The sequence below is a fragment of the Ailuropoda melanoleuca genome, chromosome 4 (genome assembly GCF_002007445.2).
Source record: "Ailuropoda melanoleuca isolate Jingjing chromosome 4, ASM200744v2, whole genome shotgun sequence".
Taxonomy (NCBI): Eukaryota; Metazoa; Chordata; class Mammalia; order Carnivora; family Ursidae; genus Ailuropoda; species Ailuropoda melanoleuca.
In genome coordinates this window covers 84931423-84943634 of record NC_048221.1, presented here as the reverse complement: position 1 = coordinate 84943634, position 12212 = coordinate 84931423, and the positions used below count along the sequence as shown (strand labels likewise).

The 12212-nt window shown below is 38.7% G+C and overlaps 1 protein-coding gene and 1 long non-coding RNA gene across 4 annotated transcripts in view; one reads left to right on the top strand and one right to left on the bottom strand.

Annotated features, from left to right (window-relative positions):
* REL (REL proto-oncogene, NF-kB subunit) overlaps positions 1–7489 on the bottom strand; it is a 33211-nt gene extending 25722 nt beyond the window's left edge. Inside the window, exon 1 of one of the 2 annotated variants that reach the window (XM_011234709.3) lies at positions 7240–7489. In XM_011234709.3, coding sequence (XP_011233011.3) covers positions 7240–7249 — 10 coding nt within the window. In that variant the 5' untranslated portion in view covers positions 7250–7489. The remainder of the gene's footprint in view (positions 1–7239) is intronic. The other variant, XM_011234710.3, reaches the window with a different exon arrangement.
* A 170-nt stretch (positions 7490–7659) lies between these two features.
* The window catches only part of LOC109490888, a 43840-nt gene continuing 39287 nt past the window's right edge, over positions 7660–12212 (top strand). The window contains exon 1 of one of the 2 annotated variants that reach the window (XR_002144233.2): positions 7660–7808. This is a non-coding gene — a long non-coding RNA (uncharacterized LOC109490888). The remainder of the gene's footprint in view (positions 7809–12212) is intronic. The other variant, XR_004624913.1, reaches the window with a different exon arrangement.

Here is a 12212-nt window from a genome sequence, read left to right as displayed (position 1 = left end):
AAGTGAGGCAAATAACACAAATTATTAGACTACAGAAGGGTCCAACAAAACATAATTTTGTTTATGCTAAAAAAATTGTGCATAAAATGATAGTAAGAGCAAGAGTCAGGCATGCCTGTGTCAAAGGAAAAAGAGTTAATGAAGCAAAAAGGTGGGGAGAGGAGTGGGGAAGGCCTTCTGGTGAAAGGGAACAGTATGTCCAAAGGCATGGCAGCACAGAAGAGGAAGAGTTTAAAAAGGTCCAATGAACATAGTGGAAGTGGGGTACACTTCTACCCTTAGAACCAAAAGCTGGAGTACATTTGTAATATGTACAAATTTGTATAAAGTACAGAGTACATTAGGGATTTGGATTTTATTCCAAGAGTGACAAAGAATCAATGAATGGCTTTATGCAGCGGAATCTTAGGATTGGACTGATATTTTAGAGTAAGAATTCTGGTGGCAGTGGACAAGACTGAAAAGAAAGGAGAAAGTATGATCGGTTTAGAGGCTGTGTGACATTACTGTGGGCATGTCTGACATCTAGTAGTGATAACAGGAGTGAAGGATTACTTCAATAAAATTGACAGTTCCTGGTGACTGACTGAACATTAGGGTTAGGAGCAAATGCAGAATCACTGAGGCTCCAGTTTCTACTCTGGGTTACGGAGTAAAGTTATTGTTAGGGCCAGGGAAAACTGACTTTAACTTAATCACATTCATAATACTTATTTTAATTTTACTGAAAAATGTAAGGTATGCAGATGAATATTTCAATGTCACATACTTATATAGCCTTGTATATTTTGAATAACTCAAATTCACATTTCAGCTTCAAATATTTCACATCCTTATATATTGTTGCAGGAGTATTTAAAAGAAAGTGCATTTTCCTTTCAATAGTTTGACATACTCAACAGTATTTTTTAAGAGATATCCTAAATAATTTATGTGGTTTAACTAAAGGTCAAATAAATCCCTGCCCACTACTTGTTTAAAGGTGTCTTGGTGGGAAGCTGACAGAGAATTACATCATTAATGGTAAGTGGCTAACTTTGGGGGGAAGAATGTGAATAAAAGTGCTAGGCTCATAGTGATTTTTCAAATATTTCATTGGTTACACAATGCTTCCTTAAACTAGAAAGTGTTTGTGAAAAAAGTCTATAGACAAAGGAACAGAAAAGCAGTTGTTGAAAGATTAAAGAATTTTTAAAGATAGGAAGTTATAAAAATGACAAATATTAATGATCATATAACATCAAGTACTTAAAAAACCTTTGAAATCTATTCTTCCTATTGTACAAGCTCTTTATTGGTAAAAAGTCTCAATATCAACCAAGGGATAGTTTACTATAATATTTCACATTCTCCCAGCTGTAAATAATCTCTCCCTCCTCCAAATTATCATAGTATTTTGTTTATGACAATTATTCCAAACAACTATAATTTACGGAAGACTCGCTGTTTTATTTCTTCTACTTTCCTACTCTTCATACCTATTCATAGTCTAATTTATCTGTATTTACGATTTAAAAATACTTCCCAGCTATAAATCATTTATATCGTACAATCAGTACAATGTACCAGTGACTTCCTCCCTCGGAACTGTGTTTTAAAGTGCCATTCTTCCTGAAGATAGAGTGCTGAACTGTAGTCTTGTATGGAGTGGAAGAAGGTAAAATGTAAATCAGAAAATTGTAGGGAAAATAAGTAAGTACTTTTAACTGAGATTATCTCAAATCACTACAGTTTTGAAAAGTACTGAAATTTCTTCGAAGTGGTTCTAAGCAAGTTGATTACTGTACTTTTCTTTAACCAATACTATGCAAAGCTGGGATTGACCCCTACATTTTAAACAATATTGTAAAATGCTAATACAGACCAGAATAACATTTCAAATACAGCTAAAATTTTTGCAAGATATATTTATGTTTTTATTTGCACTTAAGCAAAAAAGAGTGCTATTTGAGTTTTTAAGATTAAAAAATTACATTGAAATAAAAGTTAAAAATGGACCCTCAATTGTCAGAAATAAACACATTCATTAAAACCTTATGGCTAGCATCGGGAACCAGCATTAATTGTTCAGGAAAATATTAATTACAGTAATTATAACACTGTTTTAAAGTACTTTTACATATATATTCTCATTTGATCTTCTCAACTTTAATCTTCATAAAAACAGAACAGGAATTATTATCCCATTTTATAGATGATAAAATTCAAAATTATGAAGTTGTAAGAAAAAGAAATTATGAACAATATTAGCAAATATGATAGCTGGGATCCCAATGGATCAAATTAAAAAAAAAAGCATAAAAAGCTGGGGGTAAGTCACAGTAATTGATTAGAGCAAATAACTTATAACAAATACAACTTAGTTTAAGAAGATAATGCATCTTGGTATAGAAATGTGAGTAATTAGATCCAATGAAATTCCTGGAACATAGTTCATGGTGGGGGTGTATACTAGAATCACTTTGGAAGCTTTTTCAAAAACCATACATGCCCTGATCCCACCTGTGATCTGCTGAATAGAAATAGAAATCTTTAAAGCCCCGACATATCTCTGAAAAAGCCTTCTAAGCAATTCTAACACACTCCTGATTAAGAACCATTGCCCTAAAACATAAAGAAGCAGAAACAATGCACATATTCAGAGAAGCAATCCAAAAATTCAGGTACAAGTATGAACCGGGTGACAGACAAACTAGGCAGAGGAAATCTGACAACTTTTTATTTTTTTTAAATCCTAACGATTTTAACTCTTCTGTTCTCCCACCCTAAAAAGCTTAGCCAAATATAAGCAAGGGAAAAAAGCATTATGATAGGGATAGCCTTCAATCACACTGATCTATTTAAAAGGTAAATTGTTTGCAAAATTAATATTGTAATTATCATCAGTAACATTTCTTACAATATGCAAGCAAATAACACCACAGCTGAGAATAACTGACTGCAGACTGCATCTCTCTCGCAAAGTTGTGGATAACAGACTGCCTGCGAGCCAAAGGAGCAGATGGAGCTGACAATATATACTTTTCTAAGTATCACTTTCACTCACTTTGGAGAAAAAGAAAATAAGATCTATTCATCATTCCTCAAACCTAGGAACCCAACTGAATCATGGTGATAAGATTCTTTACCTTAAGACACACTTTTTCCATTTCTTCCTAATTATGATCAAAATTTAGAGTTACCATTTCTCACATCGATAGAATGGCATTCAATTAACAAAGGGGCAATGAAAACTTAAGCCTATTCCCACATGATAGAAAAAGACTAACACAGAAGTTGCAAAAGAAATCAAATGAAGGATAACTTATAGCAATCAAATTAGCAAAAGGACACATGGTCTATCTACTAAGAAATTTTTGATTTACTTTCTTTTCAGAATGTTTACTATCATTTAAGTGGACAAAGGAGAAAAGATACACTGCCTCCAAACATCACTGTCAAATTCGTCTCCGCTAGTTTAAAAATACAGAAAACCATTTCAAATTGTTTCAAAAGTAAATGGACATTCTCATATATTCTTGAAAGACTACTTATTATCTAGCATCTGTTCTAGTCTATTATTACAGGTTTTTAAGGTTTCACAGAATTCTAGAATGTCAGGATACTCAAACAATAGTGAGTGCCAACTACCTCTAGTAGCTCCTGTTTCCTAGAGGTTTGAGTCTCCAAACAGCTCCACTACATAAGAAAGCTAACATTTATGGCATGAATTGTCTCTGTTGTTCCTAAAAACAAGATGTTGTAGTAGTTACTCCCATTTTTATATCACAGAGTGGTAGAACTGGAATAAAACCAGGTTCATTATGGGCTGAAGTCCAGATTTATTCCAATATCTGAGGCTGACTCTCAAATAAGTCTTAAGCATCCAAGTAAGGGAGTTTTCAGATGAGTATTTGGCTGATGTACGCACCATAAGGTAAATAAAAGATGCAAGAGTTTGACAACTGCTAGAGATTCCACTGCGATGGGAGGAGAGGGAATCTTGAAAAAAATTTTAACTTCCAGGATGAAAAAGTAGAGAAATATTTAAAATCTGTCCCAGATTACTCAGGTATTTAATCAACTTAAAAATAAATGGCAGTACCAACTCATCTGTCTTGATTAAGACTGCCAGATTTTAAAATAAAAATTACAGGATGCCTATTTAAAAATGAATTAAAGAAAAATTTTTTTAGTGTAAGTATGTCCCATGCAAGTATTTGGGTCACGTGCCTACAAACCCAATCATATGCAAAGAACACAGATGAGAGAAGGATGGAACAAAAGGAAATTCTGAGCCTCTTATATTGTATTTGGGAAAGATACTACACGCACCCCAGATGTTCCCAATATTGTTTCATCACAATTCCTCCCTAGCCATTTCACTCACTCATTCCCTTCCCCCTATCATATATAACAATTGTTTTATACAGCTGTTGTCTCTACAATTGCACGTACGGGATTTCGGAAACAGCCTTCATGTTTATAGTATGTAGTCTTTTACTTAAAAAAAAGTCATTTGCTTTAGTTGTCAATTCCAGCTTCCAGCTCTATCGTTAATGACTAAGTTGCATCATACCTACACTGATTTTTTTCCCCTTACTCAAGAGAAATACTTATAGTTCTCTTGAAATTCACACCACAGAGTTGGAAGTAGTGTGGTTTACAAAAACAATTTCTTCATGTACTTCCTATATGACACAACAGATCTATACTGAAGAAAACTGTGAATAAAAATCAATTATCAAATTTTAAAACATATTTTACCATACTTACTAGTAAACAGAGCTACGTGTGCATAAGAATATTTTGTGCTTTTTACAGGAATAATGAGAAGCTTTAAATTCAGACATAAAATAGCTAATTTTACTTACATTAAACAAAACAGAATCATAAATATACAAGAGTAATGACTACCTATGCATACCCTACATGGGACAGGGAACATTTTTCTTAACAATACCTGTGCTAATTAATTGTGTCGAAAGACAGAAATCAAGGTGTCAAANAAAAGGTGTAAAAAAAAAAAAAAAAAAAAACCCCAATAAAGACAGCTTAATAGAACTGGATCTGTGAAATCCTAAATAATTAATTTGGTCATCTACCTGAACAAAATTTAGAATTATATATATGTATAGATATATGTATATGTGTATATACATATATATATAAAATTCCCAGTTACTCATGGTACTTAAATAATTTTGCTAATGAGATTATGATGTTACTTTTACATTCTACAGATAACAAATCCAGCTACACATACCAATTTACATATGACATCCGGTGAGAAAAGAAGAAATGGTCTTAAGTGCCTGGTAATCAATAAAAATACTTTTTGAGGTTTTAATCCTACCTTACTACAAATAATCTAAACTAGACAGTGATAACTAATTAAGCAAAAAATTTTTTCCTATTACTCTTTCGGCTCAATACTGTTTCGAAACAGGTAAGAATTTATAATTCACGGAATCTTTTTCTCTAAGGCCTTTATAAGTGATTAAGAAAAATACACCCAGACTCCTTTTTAAAAATTTCCTTGGCAGTTTTCAAACAACTAAACTACAATTTAAATAACTTGTCATATTTTAATTAGTCCCATTTTAATGCAACTCCAGAAAAGGCTAAAAAAAAAAAAAAGATAATTACCCTATAACTTTCCACTCCTTTAAAAATTTTTCCCCTTCGATTTAAGGAATCAGTCCTCACAACAGCACAAAATATAGTGCCATTAAACAAATTTAAATTGTATCACATTTTTGAGTGATGTGGGTCTTATGTTACCCTCTATGGAAATGGCTCTTTTCTCTCTTTTAAAAGAATTAGAAGTATTACACTCATGCCACATATTAATGAAGTTTCGTTAAATTGCTAGCAGTCTGACATTTTTTTACTTATAATGCTTACCATTCTTTACTACTTTCATACAAAATCTTTCTGTCAACCCATAAATTAGCCAAATATTTCAGATCATCTTTGCACTTTTAATCTAGATGTGCTTTTAAATTATAAATACAGAAAATTATCTGAAAGTTTGGGGTCACTGAAGTGGATAAAGAGAAAGTTGAAATATTTTAAACTACACTTGTATTCTCACATAAAAACCACAGACAAACTGAAATCAAATGTCATGTGAACCACCCCAATTTCCTTTTCAGCCTACAGCAGTAGCTATGGCATTGTTCTGCTCAACCCCTTAAAAAAAATCCTTTAATGCTTTCTACTTCCTCTTCTCAGCTAGACATCAGCCTCTGAGGATCACTGAACCAGAGTCTTGTGAGGACGCGGGTCAAGCATAAACAAGTCCCCCCCCAACCTTCAGCCTCCTTGCACAGCGCTAACTAATCCTATAAGGCTTCCCTGCCTCTGCTCACGCTGCTCCGCCTGCCGGGAAAGGGCCCCGTGAGCCTTGCCAGAATCCTGTAAAGGTCCAACTCGAACACAGTCGAATTGATTTACTTCCCTTTAGGTTACAGGCAGATCTAACCCACGGCTATATATATGAGACTCCCTCCCCTGCCCTCTAACTTGTTTCTTGGTAAACTCGTTTCCCCCCCAAAGCAAGAGGTCTACGCATCTATTAACTGAAAACAGATTGTTACGTTAGTGATGTAAAGTTTTCGTTTCTACCCCTATTTTAAAGCACGGATATAATAATACTCCTTTCCCCCTTCCTTCCAACAAAGAAAAAAAAAAAAAAAAGACTTCTCCGTAAAGTAGAAAGTACCCGCTTTATAGTAGAAATAATCCACTTTGCTGAAGCAACATTTCCACTTAAGACCTGTTAAGGTACCACTGGTGACTTTTAAAGCCGCACCACATTTTGTACAACTGTCAACACATCAGCGATCACGTCCTGGGACTTGATGAAATTAAGCTAAAAAAAGGAGAGCACTCCTGAGGTCTGATGATTCTTCATTCCTGTTCTAAAACATAAAACCACCACTTCAATATAAATCAATCTTTAAATACGAGAACTCTCCGTCCTCATTTAGATTCATGTTACTTCCCTAATCCTAAAAATCAAGTCGTTGGGAATTTCTAAAGTTCCGGCTATTACAATGGCATCAAATTACAGAGCGTGACTTTGATTTCGCACGCAAACCCTGAACCAGGTAACTTTTTAAAGGCTGACAATTTGCCAGATGAGACTTTAAAGACAGACCGCGCACAACCGAAACCGAGACCCCGACACACTGAGCTGCAAGACCCCCGGACGAGCTTCTTCCCGCAGTCCGGACCCGCGCCGGTGACACTCACCCGAGGCCATGGCTCCGCTCACCGCGCCGCCCGCTCCAAGTGTCCTGACCCGAGGCCGCCACAATCAGCCCGCGTCGGTCCGGCGGCGAAGGGACTCTGCCGGCGGGACCCCCAGTGCCCCTGACCACCCCCGGGGCCTCCTCCTCCTTCCCGCCCTCCTCTGGGTTTGCGGCTCACACCTTCCCACCCCCTTAATTCTCGCGATCCGGATCACCCGGCTTCGGCCGTCCACGGTGCGGGAGCCAGGGGCAGGGGGCGGAGCGCCGCGAGAACCGAGCGCCTGCCCGGCTGGAGGCAGGCAGCCTGACGGGAAGGGGATTTCCCGCTGCTGACGTAGGCCCCGCACCACCGCCTTCCCTGGGGCCCGCGCCCCGCCCCGTCCGTGCCCCGCTCCCCGCGCCCCGCCCCGTCCGTGCCCCGCGCCCCGCCCCTGCCGCCCAGGGACTTTGAGACTGGGTCGGGGCAGCGGGAGGCGGGATTTTCGGGAGCGCAGGGAACGCTGGGAGCCGGGCGGTGACTGTCCCGAGCGTGCGAAAGCCGCCGACTCCGGAGAAATCCCCCTCCTCCAGGTTGTTCTTAGGCGCGTGTTTTAAAGTTCAGGAGCGAGTGGGAGGGTGTGGTGACGTCCAGGGGGCCGGCCGCCTGGGACCACTTGGGGGCGGGCCGGGCGGCGAAGTGGGGCTGGCTCTCCCGGGCCCCGAAGGGACGGCGGCCCGGGGTTTTCGATGGGTGGTTCCCCCTCTTCCCAATTTCGTACATGCAAATCTTCGCCCCCGCGCCGCCGGGCGGCGCAGCGCTGAGGTCCCGGTGCGCCCTGCAGGGGAAGTGCGGAAGCCGCTGGCGCCTGTGTTCATTTGTAATTCACGTATTTGCATTTGGGGACCCCCGCAGTCTGATTTTCCCCCATTCTCTCTGAACTGCGAGGGCTCTGTCAACCTTACGTACTTTACCTACTAAAACTTTTTAAACTCTTTAAGATCCGCACTGCGAGTTCGTTGCGTCATAACGCAGTGTGCTGAGGATTAGCGAGGGAAACGCTGTCGGGATTTGACAGATACCCACGAGGAAAGGGGGAGTGGAACGAAAGTTTAGTGTGTTGAGGGAATCTAGTATAATTTTGCTTCTTTCATGGGTTAAGAATCTCCTGTGTGTCAGTTTATTTGCCTCATTTATAACATAGTATTCTAATTTTATAGATGATGTAATAGGGGTTCAGAGAAGTTAAGTAATAGTTCAGAGGGGGAAAAAAAGGTAATACTTCAGAGAAGTTGAGTTCTGGTAAAAAGAAAAGCACATTAAATCCAGGGTTGTCTAACTCCATGCTCTTTCCACTATACTTCCTCAAGTGTGGAGAGGGAATACAAGTGCCGAAACTGAAGGACCCAGTTGGGGAAATAATTAAAAATAAAATCTCCTAATATAAAAACCCTCCACAAAAAGTAGAAAACAATGAAACCGTTTTATTATTGAATAAACATTAAAACATACTGTGATGTACTGAAGAGATTTTAAAGACCAAAAAAAAAAAATCTCATTTGTTAATGTAGCCAGGCGGATATAATCTATGACACATCTGTTGTCTTTATCCAAAGGAAAAAATAATAAGTTACATCTGGAAGCCAAAAGCTGGGGTTTAAACTCCCACAAAGACAGGGAGGTGGGATGCTGTCTTCCTTGATATTTGCATTTCAAAGAGGTAACTAAAAGGCCCCCAAGAAAGACCTTAGGGGGATTCAATATTGGCAAGAGGCTTACTTAGCTTTTTTTAAGGTGTACATACATGTCAAAGAGAGAAATCGTTTACGATTTTGATTTTTCTAGAGAAATCGCTGAATGGAAAGAAAGGAGGTTAAGTTTCTTGTCCTTTTTGGTACCAGGGAAATTTTTAAATTTAATTTTTGGACTTGTATTTACCCTTACAACCCCCAATGTCAGAGCTGTCAGGGAGAACTGAGCAGAGATGTTTAAGAATCCATTAGGAAGGTGAATGACAAATAGGAATGGGGAATATTTTGCATGTATTTGTTTATGTTCCACCTCCAGAAACCGATTGGTTTTAGGTGCCTCTTGAACTTAATAGGGGATAATAATGTTTGTTTACTGAAGAGTTCTGGACCAAACAAGAGTCTTTCCCAGTTTCAGACTTCAGACCAGTTCTAAAACCACTCCAATCTATAAAATCACAAGTTGCAGTTAAAGAGATTTAGTAAAACTACAGAATTTTGAATTAATGAGGTTTTATCTTTTATTTTTCAAAGACTCTGACTTATTTAAATCTCACTGATAGGACAGCATGTTTATATTTACTTCCAGGGCTATTTTTATTTGTCACATGACTAAGCTGTGGGTTTTATTATCTTCCCTTTTTATTTTTATTAAGATTGTATTTATTTATTTGAAAGAGAGAAGGAGAGAGGGAGCTAGAGAGCACAAGCAAGGGGAGCACAGAGGGAGAGGGAGAAGCAGGCTCCCCATTGAGCAGGGATCATGACCTGAGCCAAAAGCAGACACTTTAACTGCATACCCAACTAGGCACCCAGGTGCCCCTAGCTCACCTCTATAAAGATTGGGGTTTTTTTTTAACCCTGTCACTATTTCTTATTTTTTAAATTTTTAAAAATTTATTTTTAAGATTTTATTTATTGAGAGAGAGAGTGTATGTGCCTGCGTGCAAGCTGAGGGGGTGGCACACAGAGGGAGAAGGAGAGAGAGAACCCCAGGCAGACTCCATGCTGAGCCTGGAACCTGACACAGGGCTCGATCCCCCAACCTGGAGGTCACGACCCCCACCAAAACCAAGAGTCAGAAGCCCAACCAACTGAGCCACCCAGGCATGCCCCTTTATTTTACGTTTTTTAAAGATTTATTTATTTTAGGGAGAAAGCACAAGCTGGGGGCAGGGCAGATGGAGAGAAGGAGACTCCCTGCTGAGTACTGAACCTCACTTGTGGCTGGATCTCACCACCCTGTGATCATGACCTGAGCCAAAACCAAGAGTCAGATGCTTAACCAACTGAGCCATCCAGGTACCCCCCCTTCACTAGTTTTTAAAGGAGCTGAACCCCCTTTTGAAAGATTCAAATATCTGAAAAGTTAAAATATTTTAGTTGTATAAGATATGCTTAATTTTTTTAAAAAGAAAGATTACATGGCAAGGTGATGGATGGACTAAAAACAACAAAGGTAAGTAGTGATTTTGATTTTAGGGGGACTTATGATGGGGAAAAAGTTTTTTACTGTAGAGGTGATAAGCAACTAGTTGTTGGGGCTTATAAAAAAGAGTAGCACACGTTGTTTTTCCTCAAGGGCCCCCAGTTGTTGTTAGTATTCAGCTCAACAAGTATCTACTCTGTGCCAGGTACCCCTCTCCTGGGAGCCCTATAGGCATCCCAAACTCAACCTACTCAACATCTTTTCTCCCAAGTTTGCTCTAACCCCATATTTCTTGTACCACCATCTACCCAGACACAGGTCAGGAAGTTGGGAGCCATCTTTGACTTTCAGCATCTCCCATCTACCCCACAACATCCGGTCACAAAGTCCTGCAGATTTCACCAATAAAATGTGAATTCATTTCTTCTCTACTTTATTGCCATTGTTCGAAGCTTCATCATATCTCACCTAAACTCCTGGAATGGTCTCCTAACTATTATGCCCACCTATACTTTTGTCCCCTTTGAAAGCCATTCAAACCTATTCAAATTCATTGCAGCTTGAATTTTCTGTATGAATGCACATCAGACCTCTTTCTTCAGCCTCATCTTCTGCATTCCATGCCTTGTGCATTTCCACCTCATTGAACAGCTTCGTAGCTTTTCATATTCCATAAGCCATGCTGTTTCTTATCTATCTGCCTTTGTTCTTGCTCTTCCCCCCTGCTTACAAGTTCCTCCCCAGAGACATGCCATGTTCATGGATTGAAAAACTTCATATTGTTTAAAGGTCAGTTCTCCTCAAATGAATCCATAGGTTTAATGAAACGTTAGCATATTGTTGGAATTGACAAGGTGATTCTCAAATGTATGTAGAATTGCTGAAGTCCTGGAATAGCCAAGCCAATAGTGAAGAATAGAGCTGAAGAATGTACATTACCAGATATCCAAATTTATTATAAAACTACAGCAATTAAGACAGTGTAATTAGACAAATAGAATTAGAAAAATTAGACAGTAGAGACAAAATAGACAAATAGAATAATGGGCTGGATTAGAAAATCCAGAAACAAAGCCATACATATACAGTCTCTTGTTAATAACCATCTCCACTGCAGGTGGTGGAGGGGAGGGACGGCTTTTCATTAACTAGTGCTGGGACAAATCTGTCATCTGGAAAATAATAAAAGCTGACCCCAACTTACACCCATACCCAAAATATTATTTAAAATGGATCATAGACCTAAATGTGAACAGCAAAGTCATAAAACTTCGAGGAGAAAACATAGAATACCTTAATGACCTTGAGAAAGGCAAAGACTTCTTTGAACATTATACAAAAAGCAATAACTACCAAAGAAAAGATAGTTAAATTGGACTTAATTAAAATTAACTAACAGGTGCCACTAAGAGAATAAAAAGGCAAACCACATACTGGGAGAAGATACTTGCAATACATAAATCTGATAAAGAATTCTGTGGCATCCATGAGGTTACTTTGCTCAGATCTCCCTTCTAGAGAGGATTTACCTCAGCTTGCAAGCCAAGGCCACTTGTTTCCTTGGAAGCACCTAGCTGATTATGAACACAGTCGTGGGACAAGGGCTTGCTATCTCTAGCCAGTACAGGACTTCTCTGTGGGGAGTCGTTATGTCAGAGCTCCTTCCTGGGCTGGCTGAGACTTTCTTAGAGATGTACACNATTCCATTTCCTTTTTTTTTTTTTTTTTTAGATTTTATTTATTTATTTATTTGACAGAAAGAGCGAGCCAGCGAGAGAGGGAACACAAGCAGGGGGAATGGGAGAGGAAGAAGCAGGCTC